General features: G+C 42.1%; 1 protein-coding gene across 2 annotated transcripts in view; it reads right to left on the bottom strand.

The window, feature by feature from the left end:
• LOC132399762 (probable phospholipid-transporting ATPase IIA) overlaps positions 1 to 27570 on the bottom strand; it is a 183738-nt gene that overhangs the window by 38484 nt on the left and 117684 nt on the right. For both annotated transcript variants that reach the window (XR_009514065.1, XM_059980485.1), the window contains exons 16-22: positions 21883 to 21975; positions 20659 to 20742; positions 18970 to 19140; positions 18592 to 18690; positions 17277 to 17366; positions 14821 to 14965; positions 9082 to 9146 (exon numbers count right to left, since the gene is read on the bottom strand). Coding sequence is in view for 1 of the 2 variants with exons in the window: in XM_059980485.1 (XP_059836468.1) it covers positions 9082 to 9146; positions 14821 to 14965; positions 17277 to 17366; positions 18592 to 18690; positions 18970 to 19140; positions 20659 to 20742; positions 21883 to 21975 (747 nt within the window). In the remaining variant the exon portion in view is untranslated. The remainder of the gene's footprint in view (positions 1 to 9081; positions 9147 to 14820; positions 14966 to 17276; positions 17367 to 18591; positions 18691 to 18969; positions 19141 to 20658; positions 20743 to 21882; positions 21976 to 27570) is intronic.

Below are 27570 nucleotides of genomic sequence, written 5' to 3'. Positions count from 1 at the left end.
ATGTAGGGACCAATGATGTAGATAGGAAGAAGGAGGAAGTCCTGCAAAGAGAATTTAGGGAGTTAGGCACAAAGTTGAAGGACAGGACCTCCAGGGTTGCAATTTCAGGATTGCTACCCATGCCACGTGCTAGTGAGGCTAGAAATAGGAAGATAATGCAGCTAAATACGTAGCTAAGGAGTTGGTGCAGGAGGGAGGGCTTCATGTTTCTGGACAATTGGGCCTTGTTCCAGGGAAGGTGGGATCTGTTCCGATGGGATGGGTTGCACCTGAACTGGAGGGAGACTGACATTCTTGTGGGAAGGTTTGCTAGTGCTGCTCTGGGGGTGGGGGTTAAACTAAAATTGCAGGAGGAGGGGAACAGAGTCTTAGAGCAGATAGTGAGGTGGAGGAGGATAAAGGTCTTGCAAGAACTGCAAGTATAGTGTATGGAGTAAAGCCAGATCTAGCATATAAAAAGGCTTTGAGGAAAGAGAAACAGAATAAAGGGTGTAAAGGTAGTAAGGTAGAAGGGCTAAAGTGTGTGTACTTCAGTGCAAGAAGCATCAGGAACAAAGGTGATGAACTGAGAGCTTGGATACATACATGGAATTATGATGCAGTGGCCATTACAGAGACTTGGCTGGCACCAGGGCAGGAATGGATTCTCAATATTCCTGGATTTCAGTGCTTTAAAAGGGATAGAGAGGCGGGGGAAAGGGGAGGAGGGGTGGCATTACTGGTCAGGGATACTATTACAGCTACAGAAAGGGTGGGTAATGTAGCAGAATCCTCTTTTGAGTCAGTATGGGTAGAAGTCAGGAGCAGGAAGGGAGCAGTTACTCTACTGAGGGTATTCTATAGGCCCCCTGGTAGCAGCAGAGATACTGAGGAGCAGATTGGGAGGCAGATTTTGGAAAGTTGCAAAAATAACAGGGTTGTTATCATGGGTGACTTTAACTTCCCTAATATTGATTGGCACTTGATTAGTTCCAAGGGTTCAGATGGGGCAGAGTTTGTTAAGTATGTCCAGGATGGATTCCTGTCACTGTATGTTGACAGGCTGACAAGGGGAAATGCCATACTAGTGTTTGGTAATGAACTGGGTCAGGTCACAGATCTGTCAGTGGGTGAGCATCTGGGGGACAATGATCACCTCTCCCTGGCCTTTAGCATTATCATGGAAAAGGATAGAATCAGAGAGGACAGGAAAATGTTTAATTGGGGAAGGGCAAATTATGAGGCTATAAGGCTAGAACTTGCGGGTGTGAATTGGGATGATGTTTCTGCAAGGAAATGTACTATGGACATGTGGTCAATGTTCAGGGATCTCTTGCAGGATGTTAGGGATAAATTTATCCCGGTGAGGAAGATAAAGAATGGTAGGGTGAAGGAACCGTGGGTGACAAGTGGGGTGGAAAACCTAGTCAGATGGAAGAAGGCAGCATACGTGAGGCTTAGGAAGCAAAGATCAGATGAGTCTATTGAGGAATATAGGGAAGCAAGAAAGGGGCTGAGGAGAGCAAGAAGGGGGCATGAGAAGGCCTTGGCGAGTAGGGTAAAGGAAAACCCCAAGGCATTCTTCAATTATGTGAAGAACAAAAGGTTGACAGGAGTGAAGATAGGATCGATTAGAGATAAAGCCTGGAGGCTGTGGAATTGAGTGAGGTCCTCAATGAATACTTCTCTTCAGTATTCACCAATGAGAGGGAACTTGATGATGGTGAGGACAATGTGAGTGAGATTGGTGTACTGGAGCATGTTGATATTAAGGGAGAAGAAGTTTTGGAATTGTTAAAATACATTAGGACAGATAAGTCCCGGAGCCTGACGGAATATTCCCCAGGCTGCTCCACGAGGCAAAGGAAGAAATTGCTGAGCCTCTGGCTAGGATCTTTACGTCCTTGTTGTCCACAGGAATGTTACCGGAGGATTGGAGGGAGGCAAATGTTGTCCCCTTTTTCAAAAAAGGTTGTAGGGATAGTCCAGGTAATTATAGACCAGTGAGCCTTACGTTTGTGGTGGGAAAACTGTTGGAAAAGATTCTTAAGAGATAGAATCTATGGGCATTTAGAGAATCATGGTCTGATCAGGGACAGTCAGCATGGCTTTGTGAAGGGCAGATCGTGTCTAACAAGCCTGATAAGAGTTCTTTGAGGAGGTGACCAGGCATATAGATGAGGGTAGTGCAGTGGTTGTGATCTACATGAATCTTAGTAAGGCATTTGACAAGGTACCACATGGTAGGCTTATTCAGAAAGTCAGAAGGCATGGGATCTAGGGAAGTTTGGCCAGGTGGACTCAGAATTGGCTTGCCTGCTGAAAGCAGAGGGTTGTGGTGGAGGGTGTACATTCGGATTGAAGGGTTATGACTAGTGGTGTACCACAAGGATCGGTTCTGGGACATCTACTTTTCGGGATTTTTATTAACAAGCTGGATGTGGGGGTAGAAGGGTGGGTTGGCAAGTTTGCAGACGACATAAAGGTTGGTGGTGTTGTGGATAGCGTTGAGGATTGTCGAAGATTGCAGAGAGACATTGATAGGATGCAGAAGTGGGCTAAGAAGTGGCAGATGGAATTCAACCTGGAGAAGTGTGAGGTGGTACACTTTGGAAGGATAAACTCCAAGGCAGAGTACAAAGTAAGTGGCAGGATACTTGGGAGCGGGGAGGAGCAGAGGGATCTGGGGGTACATGTCCACAGATCCCTGAAAGTTGCCTCACAGGTAGATAGGGTAGTTAAGAAAGCTTATGGAGTGCTAGCTTTCGCAAGTCGAGGGATAGAGTTTAAGAGTCGCAGGGTAATGATGCAGCTCTATAAAACTCTGGTTAGGCCACACTTGGAGTACTGTGTCCAGTTCTAGTCGCCTCACTATAGGAAGTATGTGGATGCATTAGAAATGGTGTATCATGATCAGAGATCAAGGGAGCTAGGGCTTTACTCTCTGGAGAGAAGGAGGATGAGAGGAGACATGATAGAGGTATTCAAGATATTAAGAGGTATAGAGTGGACAGCCAGCGCCTCTTCCCCAGGGCACCACTGCTCAGTACAAGAGGACATGGCTTTATGGTAAGGGGGGGAAAGTTCAAGGGGGATATTAGAGGAAGGTTTTTTTTACACTGCCTGAATCAGTGGTGGAGGCAGACACATTAGTGAAATTTCAGCTACTACTAGACAGGTACATGGAGAAATTTAAGGTGGAGGGTTATATGGGAGGCAGGGTTTAAGGGTCGGCACAACATTGTGGGCCGAATGGCCTGTACTGTGCTGTATTGTTCTATGTTCTAAGATAATGGTTGAGGCAGGCACACTGGCAACACTTAAAAGCCATCTAGATAAGTACATTGACGGGAAAGGTTTTAGTGGTAGGTAGTACTGGCTTGCATGGCCGATTTAGGTCAAGGTGCTTTTTTCCATGTTGTATGATTATGATTTCAGCATGTACCAAAATAGATCTGACTTTTGACCTTTAATACTAGGAGTTTGCAAGAATGAAAATCTAGCCACAAATTCCATTCAACTGTATGTCATACCAGAAATGCAAATAAATCAACGTAAACTAAAAACATTACTAAGTGGTTAGTATTTGTTTTCTGACTGTTGGTGTATCAGAGATAATTATTTTCATAATTATTATAATAGTTGCATGAAGGATCACAAGCGCATGAAAAGTGACACAGAACATCTCAGCAGGCCAGCAGCATCTGTGGAAAAGAGTACAGTCGACATTTTGGGTCGAGACCATTCTGCGGGACTGCAGAAAAAAGCTGAGGAGTAGAGTTAAAAAGGCGGGGGGAGGGGAGAAAGAAACACAAGGTGATGGGTGAAACCAGGAGGGGGAGGGATGAAGTAAAGTACTGGGAAGTTGAATGGTGAAATTGATACAGGGCTGGAGAAGTGGGAGTCTGATAGAAGAGGACAGAAGGCCATGGAAGAAAGGGGTAGGAACACCAGAGGGTGGACAAAAAGGTAAGGTGAGGGGGGAGAAAGGAGATAGGGATTGGTGAAGATGGGCCATACCAGGAAGTTCAAGGAATCTATGTTCATGCCATCTGATTTGAGGCTACCCAGACAAAGGCTTCCTCCAACCCAAGTGTGGCCTCATCATGACAGTGGAGGTGGTCATGGACAGACATATCAGAATGGGAATGGGAATTGGAATTAAAATGGATGGCCACCAGGAGATCCTATTTTTTCTGACAGACAGCGTAGGTGCTCGGTGAAGCAGTCTCCCGATCTACATTGAGTCTTACCGATATACAGGAGGCCATTCCGGGAACCCTGGACACAGTAAATGACCCCAAAAGACTCGCAGATGAAGTGTCGCCTCTCCTGGAAGGACTGTTTGGGGTCCTGATTGGTAGTGAGGGAGGAGGTGTAGGGTCTGGTGTAGCACTTGTTCTGCTTGTAAGGATAAGAACCAGGATGGAGCTCAGTGGAGAGGGATGATGCAAGGAAAAGTGTAAGTGAAACGTGCTATTTAGTACACTTCCACAGAGTTTCTGGCACTGGTAAATGCATATTCCTTAAACCGATTTCCAAACAGCATTTCAGATTTCCGAAGGAATATGCCTCTGCTTATGTGCTTCTGCCAAATTAAAATTACTGATCTCCTTTCCTCCTTGAAAGTGGCCTCTGACGATCAGTCTTTGTCAGTTAATTCCTGTTTCTTGTGACCTCTCAGTCTCTCTGGACTGCGCCCTTTCACTTTGAAAATAATTAGCTCTTCTGTTTGGCTCAGAAATCAGAATTCTTTAATATGAAATATGAGCTGTGCAATATATCTACACATACAAGCCTTCAAAAATGTTTACCTTGCAGTCAGCAATGTCGCCTGTCCTGTTCACTTAATTTCCTGGAATTGCTTCATTTTCAGTGCAGAGTCATGCACTTTCAGATGGCTTATCGCGTCATGCACCTTCCTGCCATGATGTTAACAGCTCCTGATGCTGGGAGCTGGTAACTCTAGATGCCATCTCTAACTGGCTGAGACTCCACTTAAATTGAAGGCAAACACCACCAAGAGAAGCTGTGGTACAATACAACAGCTTACACTACAAAACCAGAACATTCTGGAAACACTCAGCAGGTCAGGCTGCATCTCAGGCTCTTTTTTTCCCTCTCTCTCGCTGACAATCCAAGATATTCAGCAGACGCTGGAAATCTTGGGCAACAGTCACAAAATGCTGAAGAACTCAGCAGGCCAGTCTGCATCCATGGAGGGAAATAAAACAGTTTGGGGCCGAGTCCCTTGTTACGTGTTTTGAGTATTTTGTGCTTTTGTTTCAGATTTCCAGCACCCACGGTAACTTTGAATTTTATTGAGCACTGCAAAGGAATCTTTATTATTCTTTGTCTCGGAGGTTATCTCACATCACTTGCACCTGTCACATTGGTTTAACAAATTTCAACTCCTTGGAGCACTTTACATGATTAATTATTTTTTTCCATGAGTGCTGCCTGTTGATTAGGTAGTGCTCTGTGTATATAAGATAAATCATAATATAAAACTCTGCAGAAATACATTAGGGCTGTAGTCAGTAAACATGCAACATGGACACCAGCCCACTCTAGGAATTCGCCAGAAGAAATGGGTTGAATGCAAATCAAGCAGCTTGCTACAATATGAGTGGAATTGTAATCGTCAAATCTGCTGTGGACTGAGGTGAGACTTCTTTGCCAGTACAGCAGACTTATGACAACACACTCGTCAGAATGACAATAGCACGGCCTTGCTCATAACACGCATCAGCACTGGTACAAGAACGACATTCCAATTCCACCTCAGGGTATTTAAATACAAGTTGAACACATTGCATTCGATGGACTCCAGAGTTTCCTACACTGTTAAGGGCAGGAATCTGGACCATGGGAAAGTAAGAAGTACTTCCAAACTCATTGATGCAGCTGAATTTGGCTGAAAAGGGGCAAAAGGACAGCAACTTCTCTGCTGACAGGAGGGAAGGTGCCTCGTTTTGACTCAAAAAAATCCCCAACTCTGGCCAAAGAGGAGGCTGCAGAAGTAAGTTGCAGGAAGGTGGTGCATGTAAACAGATTTTATCAGATGAGGAAAGGCACGAACACCACATTCACCTACATCCTGAAGTCTGCACTACTCAGACATGCTGCCTTGTTAATTCTACTGCAACACCACATCTTATCGTATCTTCTTCCTTATTCTCCTGGGTCTGGTCTTAAGTGCCTTTGTCTCCCCATTACAGCTGTCCAACCTTTAATGCTAGACTGTGAAGCACTCAGCAGACTACTGCTAATTTTAACATCTTGAAATAGTCTAGCAAGCCTCTCAATTCAAGGGCAATTAGGAATGGACACTAATGCTCCCCTGCTAGAGATACTCAGATCATGCAAAATGAATAAAGATGAAAGCCCCAGCAGAACAATCATGGAGCTGTAACTGAGCTGAAAGGATGTCAGTTAGGACTGTTCATTCAGATGCAGCCTAACATGTGGAGCATTGACAGAAGTACTGTGTCAGATGTACAGATCCCACAGTGCAATTAAATGTCAATTACCTGCTTTCTGACTATTTGGAAATTCCACTGCTTTGGCTCACCCACTGAATTTGCTCTGCACCCTTTCAGTTCACTGGGACCCTGATTCCTGCTCTCCCTTTTGATTTGCTGCGGTCCCATTTCCCCTGTTCTTTTTAAACCAACATTGTTCACTAAGTAAATGGTAATACTGTGTAACTGATTTTTTTTTAAGTGAAGTCAAGGTGTATTGGCATATTAGTAAGAATAAAGTGCAATGATTCAGAAAATCTGCTCCTCTGGCACTGCCATAATCCTGAATGTACTGGACTTTCAGTTTTACTGAATTTTGCTTTTGTAAACTGATGTATTTATTGCAAAATTGGAGTCACTTCCCACCCAAAAGTACTCCAAATCAAGCTCTTTTCACTGCCAAATTCTGGAGAATTTGGCAAACCAACGTGGTCTGAGTTAAATTCCAAGACAATAGGTACATTTGCTCATGATAAGTGATTTACCGTAGATTCCGGACTACAGAGCGCACCTGATTAAAAGCCGCACGCTCTAATTTTAGAAAGAAAATCAATTTTGTACTTGTACAGGCCGCACCGGATTTTAAGCCGCAGGTGTCCCACGTTGTAATATGAGATATTTACACAGAAAGATATTACACGTGAGGATTTTTTAACTTTTAATTAAATCTGTATGGTAACATAAACAAATATATATTGCAAATGCTTTTTTTCGAACAGTGCCTGTAACACAGCTACTTTTAAATATACATACATATCGGTAACACACAAATTACGTTGCGTATACTTTTTTACTGAACGGTGCACGAACAACATTCCAATATCTCCTAACGACTGGTAAAAAAATATATATATACTGCAGCCTACCAGGAAAAGTTATTGATCGCCTTTTTCATCTTCCTCCTGCGCACTAAAACCATCAAAGTCCTTCAGTGTCCGAATTGAACAACCTCAGGATCTCGTCACTCACTTCAGTCTCTTCGTTGTCGCTCTCACTTGAGCGCACGCGGTCCTCTTCATCACGCAGCAGTCCAGCCTTTCGAAACCCGCTGGTGATGGTGGATGTTGTGACATGGCTCCACGCATTTAGGATCCATTGGCAGACTTGAGTTAAAGATGCTCTTCGCATGCGTCCTGTTTTGGTAAAGGATTTCTCGCCGCTCGTCATCCAAGCCTCCCACTCAACGCGCAGCGCCACTTTAAATGCCCGGTTCACGCTGATGTCCAGTGGCTGCAAATACTTTGTGGTGCCCCCAGGAATCACAGCTGGAATTGAGTTTGTACTCTTGATGGCAGCTTTCACTAAACTTTCATTGTCAGCCGCTTAAAAAATCACCATCAGTGGAAGCTTTAGTCTGGATGCTGTGCAGCTCAGAACACAAGTAAAATGCATTCTCTCATGGCCATTGTTTTCAGTGTGATGGACGAGTCACCTTTTTTATTAACAGTCCAAGTGAAAGGCAGGTCAAACGTCAAAGGTACTTCATCCATATTTATGATATCATCTGGCCCGATGGAATTCTCCGCTATCTTTGTCTGAGTGAATGTGCGGAAGTTAGCAAGTTGTTCCTCGTGGTCGGGAGGGAGCTGCTGACACAAGAGTCGTGCGTACCCTGACGGACAGGCCTTTTCGTCTCATAAATCTAAAACACCACGATGGCCCACCTCTAAAATCTTTGATTTTCATTTTGGTGGCGATTGCTTTAGCCTTCAGTCTGATCTGCACGGTGGAAACACCGCGGCCACCTGCTCTCTGTGTGTTAACCCAGTCTTCAAGAAAGTTTTCAAGTTCGGGCCATCTGCTATGATTACCTCTGAAAGCTTTTGTCGTCTTTTTGCATTGACTCAGTTCTTCACGCTGGCGTCTTCACTGTCTCACCATCGATTCATTTATGCCAAGATTATGTGCAGCAGCTCGATTTCCTTCTTCAACCGCCAGATTGATCGCCTTTAACTTAAAAGCTGCATCATATGCTTTTCTTCGAGTGTTTTCCATGTTGATGAGGGTGAGTACAAATGACTGATTTACAATAATTTAATTGTGAAAGTGCGCTTGATTTATCGTACAATTTCATTGGACCTCTGTGAACTACTCATCAATTTTATTGGTCTACTGTTACAAGGCAAAATGTTTTTGGCGGCATGAAAAAAAACATGCATTAGCCGCACCGTAGCCGCAGTGTTCAAAGCGTGGGAAAAAAGTAGCGGCTTATAGTCCGGAATTTACGGTACATAATAAGTTATGGGCCTACCTCTCCCACAGTTCCAGAATGCTGCCTGTGAGGTTTTGGATAAATTCAGAAGCTAATGAATTGGCTGCATATTTCCAGACTATAGTACAATTCTAAGAATTACTAACCCCACCTGATGGCTGCAAAACCCACATTCTGAGGAGGTAAAACCCCTTCCTCGTGTCCAAATAAATCAGGATATAAAGTCAGTCCAACAACTGAGTCTCACTCACATCTGCTCCTCATGGCAAATCTATTTGTAAATCATTATTTAGAATTGATTGATCCTACATTAGTAAATTCAACCAATCTAACGGAACAGTACATTGTGTATTTCTGAATCCTTACCTTGCCTTCAATGCCCACTCCACAGTCTGCAGCCTGGATCATACTCACATCATTTCCTCCGTCCCCTGTAATGAAACATGTACTCGTCAAAGCAAGAGCAGTTTTAAATCTAGCATGTCTTCAGATTACGACACAACATGAAACACACCTCTGAGTCTCCAGTGGCATAGTATGAATACTGAGTCATATCGTTTTTACATATTACCAGGATAGGCACGAACTTATATTGGATCATAGTGGATTAATGTTAAAGACTGAGGAAAACTCTCATATATCGTGCTTTGATATCTGCAATCACAGACTCAGCAGTAAGAGTTGCATTTGCAATAATGGGCAAATATTGCTGACTGCAGACCTCAGATCTGATTCAAACTCTGGTCACAGTTGATCTTCCACACGTGCACTGTTGAGCAGAGGAAGGCCACAACTTGCAGACAGCACCACAGCCAATGTACTCGTCACTGACTTCACATAGTGAGCTGTGTCCTACTGGATTAAACCATCTCTCAGGTTTCCAAGGATTTTCATGCGCATTTAATTTTAAAACATTATTATTTTACTTTTAATCATTTGATTTTAACAGTTTTTTTTAACTTAAAATATTTAACAATCTTGACAGAAAGCTCTCTCTTACTTCTCGACAAAACTCATGATGCACCTCATGCGGCCAATGGGCTAGATAAAGCCTGAGTATGTATTCCTTTGATCCATCTGCAAAAGCCCTGTCCACAGTTCCTCAGGGTTTATTTCTCAATCTTCTGACCAAATTGTGCTGCCTGCTCTGGTTGTAGGACTACAAACAGACTGATATCCGAGAGGGAAATATCGATCATTGAAAATAATCCCAATTTTCGCACAAAACCAAGAGGTTTTGGATAGTAATCTCAGACTAGCCCCAACTTCTTAACAGGAGTAGTCAGTAAAATAAGCAGGCATTTGTTCACAAGGAGGAACACTGTAGAGGCAATAGTAAAGGTTTGAGGTTAGACACAACAGCTCTGACAATGTAATGTTAGGCTCAGATCCTCAGGGCTTACCTGAGCCCACACTAGACATCAAACCTGGCCTGGCACCAGTAACAAGGGAACGAGATATCAAAGAAACAGGGTATCAGCTAACAAAATGCTGGAGGAACTCTCAACAGGTCAGGTAGCATCCATGGAAATGAATAAACGGTCAACATTTTGGGCTGAGACCTTTCATCAGGCCAGGAAAGGAAAGGAAAGACGGCAAGATGAAGATGTGGGGGGAAGGGAATGAGAACAAACAAGGTGATAGGTGAAGCCAGGTGGTTGGGGGAAGGGGGTGAAGAAAGAACTGAAGGGGTGATAAGTGGAAGTGGTAAAGGGCTGGAGAAGAAGGAATCTGACAGGAGAGGAGAGTGGACCATGTGGGAAAGGGAAGGAGGAGGGGCACCAGGGGGAAGTGATAGGGTAGGCGAGGACAAGAGAATAGGTAAGGTGTACGGGCCAGTGATTAATTGAAGAGTGAAAGGGGAGGTGGAAAATTATCGGAATTGGAGATATCATGCCATCAGGTTGGAGGTTACCCAGACAGAATATGAGGTGTGGCTCCTCCAACCTGAGGGTGGCCTCGTCAGTGCAGCAAAAGAGGTCATGGACTGACATGTTGGAATGGGAGTAGGTATTGGAATTAAAATGGTTGGCCACTGGAAAATCCGTAATCACAGGTGAAGTGTTGCCTCACCTGGAAAGACAGCTTGGGGCCCTGAATGGAGCTGAGGGAGGTGGTGAATGGGCTGGTGTGGAACTTCTTCCACTAGCAAGAATAAATGGCAGGGGGGAGATTAGCGGGGAGGGATGAACGAACAAAGAATCACAGAGGGAGCAATCCCTGTAGAAAGTGGAGGGTGAGGGGGAGGTAAAGATGTGTTTGGTGGTAGGGTCCCGTTGAAAATAGCAGAAACTGCAGAGAATGATGTGTTGGATATGGAGGCTCATGTGTTAGTGGGCAAGAACAAGAGGAACTGTACCCTTGTTAAAGCGACGGGAAGGTGGGGTGAGCACTGAAGTCAGGGAAATGAAGGAGACTGACCACTATTGACGCTGCCCTCACCCACATCTCCTCCATTTCCCAAACATCTGCACTCTTCCTGTCACCTTAACAGGGACAGAGTTCACAGTACCTTCATACAGTACTGGAAGGTGCTTCTCCTTGACACTAACTACAATTCCAGGACTGCCCTTTCGAGTAGCTGGTACAATCGCCCCTCCCAAGACTTCACTCCTGGGGTTTGTTCCTATTAGTGTCAGCCTCCTGTCATGGAAGATAAAGCGGATGCTGCACAGCAGTGGTCACTGGGGGAGGAAAGGGAGGAAATGCATCCAGTTTCCTGACTTGAGGGAGTGGAAAATGTTTGTTCTCTGAGGTTAAAGTGTGAAGAACCTCATAAACAATATTTTGCTTCAAGGCAATGTTTCTGAATGACTTGGAGAGCACTTGTTATAGAAAGCCAACAACGGTAAGAGCTTCATTTCTGCATCAGAGGATCCACCGAGTTCTGGTAACTGTTCAGATGTGGGTTCATCAACGTGGAAAGTCAACTTTAAATCTCTCTTGTCAGGTGCTGCCTCACCTGCTGAGTACTCACAGTGACTTCTATTTAGTGGAAGGTGTTTGTTTCATTGGCTAAGTGCAAAGGAACAGCACAGATATGGTGAGCCAGGGCAGAGAGCTTGGCACTGAGGGTGTGGAGAGCGTGACAGCAAGGGACATACAGTGCGTCAGTGAAAACAAGGATATAGTGTGTGATGCTGCTGAAAGGCCATGAATAGAGTTGTGAGAGTACAGCAGGGAGTGGATCAATTCTGCAGAGAGAGGAGAATGGGGCAGGAAGAGACCTGAGAACTGGAGACACAGCAGCTGGTGGCTACACTTTAATGCTACTGGAGGTAGAGAGATCCAGTGGGGAGAGGGCCCAGGGGCAAACCCAGTGTCACTTTGTCTAGAAAGAGTGTGCCTGTTCCATAAACAGTTCACACTTTCTATTGTGGACTGGTGTGCAGGGCCTCACACTAAGCACTTAATGTCACAGAACTGCCAGAGGAATGCAACAGCAAGTCAACTTTAGGAGCAGATGCTTGAGATTGGCTAAAATAGGAAGGTCCTTCTTACGTCACCTTTAGTTCCACCTGGGCACTCACAGTTACCACCAGTTATTGCCCTTCCACTCAAGTCTTTCAGTTAAACTTGCTGTGAAGGTTTTTTTTCCCATTCCTGTCAATTACTCTACTAGAGAGAACGATTGTTTTCTAGACGTACAAAAAAGCTGTTTCAGGTCGAAATGTTGACTGCTTCTTTCAACGGATGCTGCCCGACCTGCTGAGTTCATCCAGCTTTTTTGTACGTCTTGATTTGACCACAGCATCTGCAGTGTACTTTGTGTTTACAATTGTTTTCTACCCTTGTGCATCACCTATATACATGCTTTCAAAAGAATTGCACCACTTTTTACACAACTGTACAGGCTGCAGTAAACCAGGCTTGCTGTGGCACTCCCCAAGAGTGTGTGTTTCCAGCTGCAGGCACTTCACAGCCTGTTTAAATAAGAGCAGGCGAGTATGTCCTGCTGATTAGCAATATCAAATCAGCTTGTATTAGGCAACAGTGTCACCTAGTGTCTACTGAAAGAAGTGCACTGTCTGTGGTGTATTATTTGCTTTGCGCTGGGCACAGCTATTGATCGTATAAAGGATCATCACTATTCATCAAGGATCACCCGCGAAGGCGGGTCCTGGCGCCTTAAAACCAGTGCTTTGGGTAGAGGGAGCTTGCCAGCCTGATAAAACAGTCCATCTAAGAGAGGGAAAACTCTGATTTCAAACCTCCGCTGCCTTGCAGCCATACCCACTCATGGGAAAGGCTTCGGGAGTAAACCCTGAGGACAAATCTGGAGCTGGAGTCCCTAAGTCAGTCCGACGATGCCAACCTCACTATGGCAATTCCTGTGATGTCACTGGCGCCAAGCTGTATTGGCCCTTGCCCTTCCCTTGGACAACATCGGTGTCGTGGAGAGGGGAGACTTGCAGAATGGGCAACTACCAGTCTTCCTTACAACCTTGCCCAGGCCTGTGCCCTGGAGAGGATACTCCAGTAGACTTTCCAGGTGAGACTAATGGATGCTACCATTATTCACTATGCAGATATAGGAATTTGCTGTTATGTGTGTGCTGGTTCTATCACAAAGATGAGAATGATTCCAGGCTGCATCCTGGGCCTGAGTTGAGATGGCTGATCTCGACAGGGTAAGGTGTGAGGGATATGATGATTAGCATCATTGTCCTGAGCTAAGAAGGTGTGGCAAGGTTAGATCAATAGTTGCCCTGTTGCTGGCTGCCGCATGTGTTTTGGGAAGCTTACAGTGGACAGGATTAGGGGAGCGATGATCCACCAAATGTAGTAGCCTACTGATGGCAGTGTTCTTGCCACGTGCCCAAGGAAACTCCTCTCTGTGAATGTCTGCGACTGCGAGCAAATGCACAACTGCATACCAGCCGAATGATGATGTCGAAAGTTTCGAAACTCGAGTACGGTTGGACTACTTGCCCAGAAATTCTCATGCATTCCCGCCACTGCCTGTAAGGAGTTTGTCCATTCTCCTTGTGACCGCGTGGATTTCCTCCAAGTGCTCTGGTTTCTTCCCACAGTCCAAAGATGTACCAATTGGTAGGTTAATTGGCCACTGTAAATTGTCCCGTCCCATGGTTAGGCCTGGGTTAAATTGGGGGAAAATCGCTGGGTGGTGTGGCTCGAAGGGATGGAAGAGCCTGTTCCACACTATATCTCAACAAATAAATACAATGAGGCCCACCGCTGCCAACTGCAACAGCACTGGAACCCAAGCTGGGAGGTCAGGTGTTTGACATACGGATAGAGACAGCTAGTTGGGCATGGGGCAAAACTGTGTGAGATGGGAATGGAAATGTGTGGTCAAAGGATCAATAACCTAAATACGGGACATAGTTTACAGGTCACAAACATGGAAATTCTTGACTATTGTCATTCCAGGAGAGCCTAGCAACAAGTATTTATGATATAGTATGATCTAAATTTCTCTGTAATGTTTCAAAGCGAGCAATGCATGGGAATTTCATGGAAGTGACACTGGGGTGGAAGAGGGAAAGTCACTCCTGGAGATTTTCACTCACATTTTCAGAGAATCAAGAAATACTGAGTTCATGCAGAAAAGAGGCATAGAGGTAAAAGTTCAAATATCTTATTGAATGGCAGAGAAGGGAAGAATGGCCCATTACTGTATTACCTTGATTTTTTAAATTCTTAGACTGACTTGTGATAAAATACACTCACAGCACATTCAGTTATCCTGTATCTATTTTATGTAAAGATAAGTTTACTTGATTTAATACAAGTTATCTATCTCTAATCTTTTATTAATTTAATACAAGTTAAATACCTCTAATCTTTCCTCGCCTAATACTATTTTTCTCTATGCTAGCGCCGGCAGTGTGTCTCACATGCAACTAAACCTCTTTTCTACTAAACTCTTCTTAAAACTTCTTTCTTTAACAATTGTTTTTGCATTTTACGTGTTTTAATACCATATAGTGTTTGCTAGCACTTGGGTCATTTTACTAACTTCAAGATGCTAAAATGTTACTGCCATTGAAGTTCATAGGTTGAAATTCTGAGTTAAACAAAGAAAAAATCTAGAAACACTCTCTAAGATAATATCAATGTAAGACATTTGAGACTTCTCACCTACTGCACATGTTAACTTGCGAGTCCGCTGCTGTAACAGGCGTATAATCTGTGCTTTCTGTGTGGGGGCACATCGACAGCAGACTACAGCAGGGCACTGACAGGCAAGTTCCATGAACTCATACTCATAAAACTTCAGGCATACCTAAAAATCAAAGGAACAACAGTGAGGTACAGTCAGCCTTCCTTATCCGCGAGGGACTGGTTTTGGGACCCCTCGCGGATACTCAAGTCCCTTATTTAACCTGTATCAGAGCAGTGGTCTTTAGGACAATAGACAGTAGGTGCAGGAGTAGGCCATTCGGCCCTTCTAGCCAGCATCACCATTCACTGATAATACACCATCAGTACCCCGTTCCTGCCCTCTCCCTATATCCCTTAACCCCGCTATCTATAAGAACTCTAACACTCTCTTGAAAGTATGCAGAGAATTGGCCTCCACTGCCTTCTGGGACAGAGCATTCCACATATCCACCACTCTCTGGGTTTAAAAGTTTTTCTGCATCATTGTTCTAAATGGCCTACCCCTTATTCTTAAACTGTGGCCTCTAGTTCTGGACTTGCCCATCAGCGGGAACATGCTTCCTGCCTCCAGTGTGTCCAATCCCTTAATAATCTTATGTTTCAATCAGATCCCCTCTCATCCTTCTAAATTCCAGTGTATACAAGCCCAGTCGCTCCAATCTTTCAACATATGACAGTCCCACCATTCTGGGAATTAACCTTGTGAACCTACACTGCACTCTCTCAATAGCAAGAATGTCCTTCCTCAAATTTGGAGACCAAAACTGCACACAATACTCCAGGTGGGGTCTCACCAGGGCCCTGTACAACTGCAGAAGGACCTCTTTACTCCTATACTCAATTCCTCTTGTTATAAAGGCCATCATGCCATTAGCTTTCTTCACTGCCTGCTGTACCTGCATGCTTGCTTTCATTGACTGATGTACAAGAACACCTAGATCTCGTTGTACTTCTCCTTTTCCTAACTTGACTCCATTTAGATAGTAATCTGCCTTCCTTTTCTTGCCACCAAAGTGGATAACCTCACATTTATCCACATTAAATTGCATCTGCTATACATTCGCCCACTCACCTAGCCTGTCCAAGTCACCCTGCATTATCATAACATCCTCTTGACATTTCACATTGCCACCCAGCTTTGTGTCATCAGCAAATTTGCTAATATTACTTTTAATCCCTTCATCTAAATCATTAATGTATATTGTAAACAGCTGCGGTCCCAGCACCGAACCTTGCGGTACCCCACTAGTCACAGTCTGCCATTCCAAAAGGGACCCGTTAATCGCTACTCTTTGTTTCCTGTCAGCCAGCCAATTTTCAATCCATGTCAATACCTTGCCCCCAATACCATGTGCCCTAATTTTGCCTACTAAGCTCCTACATGGGACTTTATCAAAGGACCTGGCAGAGGTCTGAATCCGCAGTGTTACTGTTCACAAAAATAATCGCAATCACAATTGAAAATAAAGTGGAAATAATGAAGTGATCAGAAAGAGTTGAAACACCATCAGTCATTGGAAGAGTGTTAGGCTACAGTCGATCAAGGATTGAAACAATTTTAAAGGATAAAGTAAGAAAGGCCCTGCCCCGATGAAAGCTACGATTATTACTAAGCAACGCAGAGGTTTAACTATTGAAATACGTACGATTCTTAAGTGTTTTATATGCACAAAAAAGGTAAAATATACATTTTCTAAGACAAACATTTGACTAGCTGATGCTAAATAATACTGGATGTAGCTGTTCCGACTTACTTATTAAGAGAACTTCTGATTTTTTTCAATCCCAATCCACGATGACCTATGTAGATCCTCCCGTATACTTACACATTACCCATAATATTGGGGTATACATTACCCATAATACCTAATACAATGTAAATTCTATGCAAATAGTTGTTATACTGAATTGTTTAGGGAATAATGACAAGAACAAGTCTGTACATGCTCAAAGAACGAGTGCTGGAAGAGCACTTCTGGGTTTTCTCGATTTGCGGTTGGTTGAATTCGCGGATGCGGAACTCGCGGATAAGGAGGGCTGACTATGCAATATTTATTAGATTGCACACACTGTCTAAAGGTGAACAATTAGTATTTACTTCAGAGCTCTTCTCTAATACCAGTCTAAAAGAAGCTGCACATTTATAATAGTTCTAATTGCGCAAGTCAGATATCATCTCACTAACATCTGACCTGCACAGCTGACAAAGCCAAACACGCTTAACTGTAGAGTCCCAATGAGTCACTCTACCTTATGAGATAGATCAAAGGGGATTTTACCTTGTCACATGCTTTGATGAAAAGGCCCAATGATAACATGACTGTTGAGGGTTCCATAAGTTTTGATTGAAATCCACCATCTGCAAATGATAGTGTATGGCTCAACTTAACGTGATCTGAAGCTGCATGTACTTGACTGAAATCAGTACTCACCTCCAATGAGTCTCCAGATATGACCAGAGCACAATCATGTTTTCTTCTGAAAGCATTAAGTTCCAAGTGTGCTTCTCCTCGATTGGTTATCTATAAGTGAAACACTTAACTGTACAGATTAACCTGAAATATGAGGCATGCGCTGTATGTGCACTAGCAAAGCACAAGTAAATGAGGAACAGAAACAGGAGAACACCAGAGGCACAGAATGCCATCTTGGTTGAAATTAACACCAGAGGGGGGAAAAAACTGGGAAGAAGAGAAAATGCTAACAAAATCATGCAATGATTTTTAAAAAATCATTACTTGATCCACATTTACTCAATAATAGCTGTGTACTGGAAAGTACAAGGAATTACCAACTTAGTACTAATAATGAAATATTTCCCATATTAGCAGCAGCACTCATCTTCCTTGAAGACTGAACATCTACACAGATTTAATTTGCTTGTTAATAGGGAATTAGACTTCAGCTAAAGAAACAGACAGGTTACAAAGCAGGTACAGTGTATTAATGTGAGGAAACTGGAAGAGAGAACAAAATCAGAAAAAGATCATGCCTATGATCAGTGTATTCACCATTATATTTCCAAAAATTGAAAACAAGGAGGTTTCAGAGCTAAGCATCTAAAAAGTTGGCAAGTTTAAAGAAGGACTGTGATTAACTTTAATTGTTTTTTTCTTTTGTATCCTTACTATAGCAATAGAGAATAAAAAATAATCATTTTATGTTACCAAATTGTATGACATTGGCTTATTGTATGCATCTTACTGAAACTACAGCTGTATCACCCAAACAACTCCTGAAATACACCCAGTTTACATTACCCCCTCAGTGCTGTGAAATGAAAGCTCACCCTTGAAACCCTGAGCTTTGAGTACCACTGTACCAAGGCAATTTAAATTTAAGAGGTAATATCATTAAGATAACAATATTGTGATGAGAAAACAATGAATGTTGCTGCCCTTCCGCCGGCAAAATTAGAGGGAGAAAAATCAGCTACTGACAGCACTCTACTGGGAGGAGAAGCCGTACAGGATAGTTTCCAGGGTAAATTTTTTTTACAAAATCACAACTTGGGCAAACATCAGTGGTGATTATCACTATTCCTGAAGTGAAATCTGAGGAAAGGAAAGCATCTCCAAGACTGAACTGCTTAAAATCATCATCTGCAATAACATTTACTGAAAGATGTGCTGGTGTCCTTTTGCAGGAAATGCATGTTTTTAAAGATTCTACTGTTCAATGTCACCCAATTGTTAGTCCAGCAGTAACAATAAAAACAAACAAAAAAATCAGGACGCAAATACTTACTGTTCGGAAAATGTGGATATCTTGATTCCTTGTTACCAGATGTGCATTTTTTGCTGTACACGTTGCTGTTTCAAGTTTGTCTCCAGTAAGCATCCATACCTAAAAGGTGTAAAATTGCCCAGAAATTAATGATATCAGAATTGATGCAACATGTTATGATGTGTGCATAACTTTGTGAGGGCTACAGTAATATGGGAGATGACCAAATGCACTGACATCATTGGATTTGAAAGCTACGTCTGCGGATAGCTCACACCAGGTACAAAGCACGTCAGAATTCCAGTAGAGTTTGCCCTATGCCAACAAGAAGTCAAGAATGAACAAGGGTAGGCAAGTCAGAACTCTGGGTTTGCTTGCTCTTGGACCAGTGTTTCATACCTTTATCCCAGCATTTCTCAGCATCTCCAGAGTAGGCCTGACATCAGCCTGCAGCTGGTCCTCCACTCCAGTCAGGCAAAGCAGCTCCATTTCCATCTCCAGACTCTCAATAACAGTCGCAACTTTCAATGACCGATCATGTACACTCAGTTTTGCTTGATTATAACGGTTCTATAGAGACATACATTACATTGATTAATTCACGCATTCTCTCATGCAATTTCATAATGTATTTATTTGTAAAGTTTGATACTACTCTGTCAGTGAAAGGTGCAGTAATTGTGACAAAATGGCAAGTATTCTATTCCCCTTTCAAGAGTACAGATGTATGGATGAACCCTGATTCTGACTAAAAGGATTTTAGTCTGGTGTGCTGATGTTGAGCAGGCAAGCCTTCGTCTTCGCTCAACATGCTCATTTGCTGCAGTGATTGCTAAAAAGTATTCAGCAGCTAGAAGCAGGGAGTGGGAGGAGCTAATGATGGCACCAGAGTTTTTTGTGGTCCAGGGTGACTTTTTCCAGTTCATCTGTGAAGCTGTTTAAATCTCCTGTTTTCACGTCTCTTTCCCCCCCCCCCCCCCCTTTTCAAGATGGCTGGGCTCCTGATCATGATCTAAAGCTGTACTCAAACTATGTTCTTCATGACTCGCTGGGCGACCTAATGTTTTGATATCTCCAGGTGCAGCCTGGAAGACGTGCACCTTGGGGGTACAGCCTTGCGGATGATCAGAATCCTTGCCAATGTCGCCAACTGAAGCAATGTGGGAGGCTGAAGCAGCGGGTGTGGCTGTCAGAGGCCTCTGCACTCAAACTCTCTCTCTCTCTCTCTCTCTAAGGCAACAGAGTTTGCTGATTCTTGAACCAGAGGAACTCTAAGTAGCAATGGGTGCAGACTGCAACACTAAAACAGTGAACTGGGCAGGAGCGATACCACTCTCTCCCTTGTTAGCGAGAGAGAGAGAGCTTGCTGAGGTGTCAAAGTGTTGGATGGACGATAGTTTTCGATGAACTATCACAGTCTCTGTGGGCTTGCTATTGCTTGGTGGGTGGTGGGGGGCTGACGCTTTTGCTGTAGTAAGAGAGGGGAGGGTTGATGCTTTTGGTGCTGTTTCTGTGTGGGAGGGTAGAGGGTGCTTTGGGGTTCTAATTTTTTTTTGTCATTCATGATTTGGGTTTTATCTCCCTTTCGTGGATGTCTGCAGAGAGTAAGGATTTCAGGTTGTATACTGTATATGTCCTTTGATACGAAATTGAACCTTCGGAGCTTTTTTTTTCCCTTCAAAAATAAGTCAAGTAAAAAAACAGAAAGTAGTTCATGATTCCTTTAAGTGTTGCCGTTGAACATGGGTTCAGTTATTTAAGAAAATGAAGTACCCTGAACATCTAAGCATCACAACAACAGCATCATCATCTAATCAGTGTGGGTGGTGATTATTAACATTATCTGGCTGCTAGTGGGTATGTTCAATATCTAGAGCTATACACGCTCCAGTGTACATCCAAAACAACGACCATATGCAATTGGTAATGGAACAGCATCTACAGCAATTAAATGATTGCGCATTATGGATTAAATATTGATCCCCAGAGACCCGAATTGCTCTAATGCATAATTTAGGATCAACTGAGATTTTTGTCTGAATCACACTCTGCTTTTGATACAAGAATTAAAACAGTCAGCTAAGTCACCTCAAAATCCTGGTACTGCTCCTCCGTCAGTGACTTCTTGGCAACAACGAGAACTCTAAGTCCCTCTCTGGCCATATTGCCACACTGTAAACAAGTAATATTCAGAACAACAGGAACAAGTCAGATTCTTCATTCATTATCCGTAATCTGTCTGGAAGTATAAAGCTAGAATGTATGGTGACACTTGCGAGCTGCCCTAGCAAATCCTTTGGTTTGTTGGTTGTTAATGCAATGGCCGATTTCACTGTGTGTTTCACGATAACATATAATAAGTAAATCCAAATCCAAAAGCACTTTGAGCTATTTGAGATATACTATCCTTTATATTCAATAGTTATCTCCCAATTAGATAACTTCATCTACATATGGACATTCCTTCCAGGAAATCAAAAATCTGCATGAATTCTTGTACTAGGATTAGGGTTATGATGAATACTATATAACACTATTACTGAATGCAAATATTTTATAGAAATGTTTGATTCTTGCTAAAGACCTGTTAAGTGATATTTTCCATAGATACAGGTTTAAACATGATAATACTGGGCTGGTTGGGTTTTAATGCTGAACACTGGTTTATCCATCTCCCATATAAACCAACATTTCCCTTCTTAGTTAGTGGAGTGGGGCAGAATTTTGGGCACTGGAGGATGTCACTGTGAACACACAGAAAGTAGATCCAGATGGACAGGAATAAATCAGGTAGGGCCCAGGCCTATCACAATCAAGGGACAGGAGAACAAAGGCCTAGCATGAAGTCAGTCAAATATTCCCTTATGGAGTTTAGAAATACACTCCTCTCACACGGGGATAATTAAAATTACTAATGCTTCTCGGTGTCTTCTGGCCTTTCCCCCAACGTTGATCAGTTACTATCAGCAGTTCCTGCAGCAACCAAACTTAACATGGTATAAAGGTCCTGGAATCCCAGTTTTCTATATTTATGAGACCCTTGTCTACACTGCAAGATTCAAACTTCATGAGGCAGTGACTATGAGCACTATGCCAAAGCTATTGCCTCAGTATTAACCCCCATTCTCATCAGCTGCTGAAGTTAAAATCTTGTTCACAATGTAAGCTGCTTGTCTTCATGAATATTGAGAATCCTTTCTTTTTAAAAAAAAGAACAATGATTATTTCTGTTCAATGTTGAAAAATATATCAGTGTCCTTTTACAAGAAATAACCTATGACACTGATGTTGTAAATGAGGAAGAATACATACCTCTTCTTCAAGCCAGTCATTGTACTGAACAATTCCCATCATGACAACATCAGCCCCTTTCATGTAGAACGTAATCTCTCCTGAGGATTCATCCTGAATGAGAAACACAATTACAACATGTTAGATACTTAAATGATCAGCTGGAATCACTGCCAAATTCGTGCAGTGACCAAAGACCCTAATGAGCTTCATATAACCATTCTTGCCCTTTCCAGCTCTTTCCCAATTATTAAAGGGCAACTTCTTACATTGCAAATACATTAACAACTTCCATTAAAACGATTGCTTTAATGTCAAAGAAAAGTGCCAGTGTACTTCAAGAATGAATACATGGGGAAAAAATATACCAACATGGTGAAATTGAAATAAAAGAAATTAATTTAGTTCAGTCAGTACAAACATAACAAAAAGCATCATTTACATCGATAATTTCATAGGACAAAATTACAACAAAAAACATAGATATTCTTTAAAACAGACCGAAACAGTGTAGGCTGAAGCTACAGCTTATAAAACCTACCCCTCTTACTTATACAACAACATATTATGCGTCAATCATCACATCAAAAACAACAAATTTCATAATCTTTTAACACAAAATCCAACTCCAAATATCATTTAATAAAAACACAAAATGCTGGCAGAACTCAGCAGGCCAGACAGCATCTATGGGAGGAGGTAGTGAGGACGTTTTGGGCTGAAACGTCGTCACTACCTCCTCCCATAGATGCTGTCTGGCCTGCTGAGTTCTGCCAGCATTTTGTGTTTTTATTTATTTCCAGCATCTGCAGATTCACTCGTGTTGCCTCCAAAGATCATTTATTTACATTACTCCCATTCATTTTAAATCATGTATTTTATTTGTTCATTAAATAATTTTTTAAACTTGTTAAGTGTAGTGCTTGTTTTTAAATTCTTATAACTGTTCTGTAGATTCACCCCTTACTGAAATACAATGATTTTTTATGTTTGTTCTTATCCTGTGTTTTTGAAATACACATGTTCCTCTCAAATCATGTTGACTTTCTCTCATTTTAAACAATCTTTGGATACTTTGTGGTAGCTGTCCATTTTTTACTTTATACATAATCTGTATCATTTTAAAATCTACAAAATATCTGGATTTTAAAGTATTTAGTTGAATAAATAGTGGACTGAATAGCTCATAATAACTTGTCTTACAATTTGTAAAACTTTCTTTTGGTGTAGAAAAAATGAATTTGTATTTGTTTTGTATTTCCCCATACTTCTACACAGTAAATCATGTATGGGACTGTAAGTGAACAGTATAATGTATACAAAGATTTCTGATTTAAGAAATCTTGTGCTTTGTACAGAATTGCAATAGATTTTGACATTTTTGCTTTGGCATAATTTATTTGTGGTTTCCAGCTTAATTTACTATCTATTACCACTCCTAAAATTTTGTTTCTGATACCTTTATCAATTTCGACATCATTTATTCTAAGTTTACTCTATGAGTTTGGTACATGGTTTCCAAATATTATGCATTTAGTTTTACTTAGATTCAGTGACAATTTGTTAGTATCAAACCATTTCTTTATAATTTTTAGTTCTTTCTCCACTGTATCCAAAAGTTGCTTCAGATGTTCTCCACTACAAAATATAGTTGCAGCATCAGCAAGTAATATATATTTTAATGTCTGAGAGACCATGCATATATCGTTTATATACAAAATAAACAGCAATGGACCAAGCACTGAACCTTGAGGGACCCCACATGTTACCCTCAAAAGTTTTGAATTTGAGTTGTTTTTATGCACATACTGATATTTGTCTTCCAAATAACTACTTAACCAGTCATGTGCCACCCCTGGTGCGTGAAAGAAGAGGCTGAACTGGTGAGAAGTTGGAGGATTAGTCAGGAATGGATTTTTGGGAGGGGAGTAGTGATGAAGATAATGGATTTGAAGTGATTTTAAAGAGGCAGTTTAGGAAACTTATTTTACCAAGAGCTGAAAAGCACAAACATAATCATTTAAAAATTTGTCCAAGTTAACACATGAACATAAAAAAACAGTAGTCTCTGTCGCAAAAAGAATGACAGACGTTTGCCAAAGCACATGAACGAAATTCTCCAGGGAGGCCTCACAAATAAACACAAATCATATCTGAACATTTCCTCAGGAAGAGCTAGTTATAAGGAAAAAACACAATAAGAATTCATCTTTGTGCTATATGCGAGCATATCCAAGAAAGTGCCCTTCATTAATTATTCTATTCCTGAACACATATTCAGCTGAGGCAGCAAAGAATGAAATGTTATTTTAGAATAACTGGACTACGTTCAATCTTCTAAAGAGAAACTTTCAAAAGAAAACCATACTTTTATACTTTAATAGAAAGTTCTGAGAAGCATATTAAATCTGAGATCATTATAACTCTTCAATATATTTCTGGACTTTAAAAACACATTCCTAGTAAAATGTACATTTCTACATACAGTGCTCAGCTTTGACAAGATTATCTAACACTATTAAAAAGATAATTAAGCAATATTGAACATCCATTGGTTACTTTAGACCAGGGGTCAGCAACCTTTACCACTGAAAGAGCCACTTGGACCCGTTTCCCACAGAAAAGAAAACACTGGGAGCCGCAAAACCCGTTTGACATTTAAAATGAAATAACACTGCATACAACGTTTTTTTTGCCTTTATGCTATGTATAAACAAACTATAATGTGTTGCATTTATGAAATTGATGAACTCCTGCAGAGAAAACGAAATTACATTTCTGCATGCAACAAAAACATTTTGAACTCCGAAAAAAAGACGTTGGGTTGAAAGTTACTTTTAAGTAAAATACTCAATGTCTATTTGAGTCCTTCTTGTATTTATGAAAAACGCCGAACTTAAATTTTCCGCCAGCAGCAAACCAAAAATATCATCAGCCAGCTGTCAGCCTGAAAAATAAAAGGACTATTTCACTGAACAATGAAAAAATATGAATATACATAAAATAATAGGCAATTAAAATATTTATCATACTTGGTTAATGGGATTTCTGCTCCTGGACCTCAGCGCACAGCGTCTGCACATCAGGGCTGTATGACGTCACCTTCATCTTTACACAGGATCGCAAGCTGTCATCTGTGAAGCATGCGCGATGTTTGTTTTTAATAAAGTTCATGTTGGAGAACACCTGCTCACATACATATGTGGATCCAAAGATCGACAGGACTCCAAGCGCATACTTTTTCATGTTTACATAAATGTCGGGCACAGCATTCCATGTTTCAATCACAAGTTGGTCCGGATTTGGAAGGTTTTCAATATCACTCCATTTGTGATTCTGAGCAAGAACGGCCTTCTGACGGGCAACATCTTCAAGGTCTGCTGTCAAGCGTCTAAACTTGGACACCCATATGTCTTTGTCGGCTATGTCGGCCAGTTCCATCTCAAGATCAGGTTGACTCACACCTGCCAATGCAGTCGTATTCAGTAGGGAAGGATCGATGCTTAAGGGAGTGACCGGGAAGGATAATGTGTTTTTTTCCTCTCTGAACTCACAGAAGCGTTTCCCAAACGATGTTTGCATTGCGATGATTGCAGAATGTAAATACTCCGAAATTATCATGTCGTGACCTTGTTTGAACTCTCTCAAATTGGGGAAGTGAGACAAAGTGCCTTTCTGTAAATCTCTGGCAAGCACTGTCAACTTGCGCTCGAATGCCAAGACATCCTCCAACATGTGCAGGGCTGTGCGTCCTTTCCCCTGAAGAGCTGTGTTCAGCGTGTTCAGGTGCGCTGTCATGTCTACCATGAAGTGTAGCTTTTCCAGCCACTCTGGCTGTTCCAGCTCAGGAAAGTTGAGCCCTTTGCTGCCCAGGAAAGTTTTCACTTCTTCCAGACACGCGACAAAGCGTTTCAGCACCTCCCCTTTGGACAGCCACCGGACTTTGTTGTGCAGCAGGAGATCAGAATATGCGCTTTCCATCTCGTCCAGTAACAAACGGAATTGACGGTGATTTAAACTTTTTGCCATTATTTTATTGACAATCTGAATGACAACATCCATTACTTCTGTGCATTCCGGAGGAAATGTTTGAGCGCACAGTGCCTCTTGGTGCAAGATGCAGTGAAAAGTCAGCAGCTTTCTGTCCAGCGACTTCTGCAGTAAAGCCACAAATCCCTTGTGCTTTCCCGTCATATTCGGAGCCCCATCAGTAGCTACTGACACCAGATGGGTGGTCTTTATTCCTTTGGCTCTTAAACAATTCAAGACAGCCTCACAGATGTCCTCCCCCCGTGTTTGGTCTTTTAGAGGTATCAACTCAATCAGTTCTTCCTGTGGCCCGGCAGAGTTTACATACCGGCAGAACAACGCTATTTGTTCAATATCGCCTTTGTCTTTAGACTCGTCACAGGCAATCGAGTAGGCCACAGCTGAATTGATGTCTTTAATTTGCTGTCTTGTGATGTCTTCTGCCATTTTTATGGTTCTGTCTTTGACAGTCTTTGCAGAGAGGGGCATATCCCTGATTTTCTGCACAATTTCACTCTTGTTTTTAAAGTCCGTGAATAGATGTTCTGAAATCTTAATGAAAGATTCTTTTATATATTCACCATCTGTAAACTGCTTCCCGTGCCTGACTATTTCCTGAGCGGCAATATAACTGGCGTAAGTCGTTGATTTTCCTGACTTCATCCATTTCTGGAAATGATTTTTGCTCAGATCAACCTTCCGCATCAGTTCCGAAACGGCTTTTTTTCTCTCATCTCCATCCGGATATTTTTGAGCAAAGGCTGCGTGTTTACTCTGGAAATGCCTTGCGACATTTGACTTTTTGTTGTTTGCTAGTTTCTCATTGCATATTAAGCATACCGGTAAACCAGTCTCGTCAACAGTGAAAGCAAATGAATCTGTCCACGTATCATTAAACGTTCTGTTTTCTTCAGTCACTTTTCTTTTTTTAGAATTCTCCATAGTTGGCTTACCTTGGATCGAAAAATTAAAGAAATCGCGCACTGGCGGGTGTCAGGTATTGGCAGTGGTGACGTATATTAATAGCGATAAAAACACGTTGCAGCGGTGTGTTCAGGCAGTCAGTAAACTGCAGTCGAATAACTTTATTCGAACTAAACAGCCTTGCTTCTAAGCCTCCCTCAACCCAGCCCCCATGGACGCAGATGCTGCAAAAGACACGTACTCACAAACCCCCGTAGGCAATCTCCCTTAGCCGGAATGCTGGCTAATTGAGAGCCGTTTCGGATGTGTCAGAAAATGTGTCGCCACACTTACATTGTACAAGATCACCATAATCTTCAAATTTAGAATTACATTTCAAAAGCTAACAAACTAACATAAAATACATTTTAATTAAATACTGACCAATTATTTCCCAAAGCCACAGGGAGCCGCAGCACAGAGGTGAAAGAGCCACAAATGGCTCGGGAGCCGCAGGTTGCCGACCCCCGCTTTAGACTATCCCTGCTACGTATCACTTACATCAGTGGTGGGGGGGGGGGGGGGGAAGGAAGTGTTACTACAGTACCACGTTAAACTGCTGTTGGCTGACATTAAATATAGAACTACCATTATAGTTGCTTGTTTCAGAATTTCAACTGCAGTCAATTAAGTTATGTTATAAACAGTCTTTATTTTTGTGGAACTAGAATTTGAAATATAATTCCAGATTGATAAATTTTAATTAAATTGCTTCCC

Source organism: Hypanus sabinus, chromosome 9 (genome assembly GCF_030144855.1).
Source record: "Hypanus sabinus isolate sHypSab1 chromosome 9, sHypSab1.hap1, whole genome shotgun sequence".
In the NCBI taxonomy this organism is placed as follows: Eukaryota; Metazoa; Chordata; class Chondrichthyes; order Myliobatiformes; family Dasyatidae; genus Hypanus; species Hypanus sabinus.
This window is presented reverse-complemented; position numbering and strand designations above follow the sequence as displayed.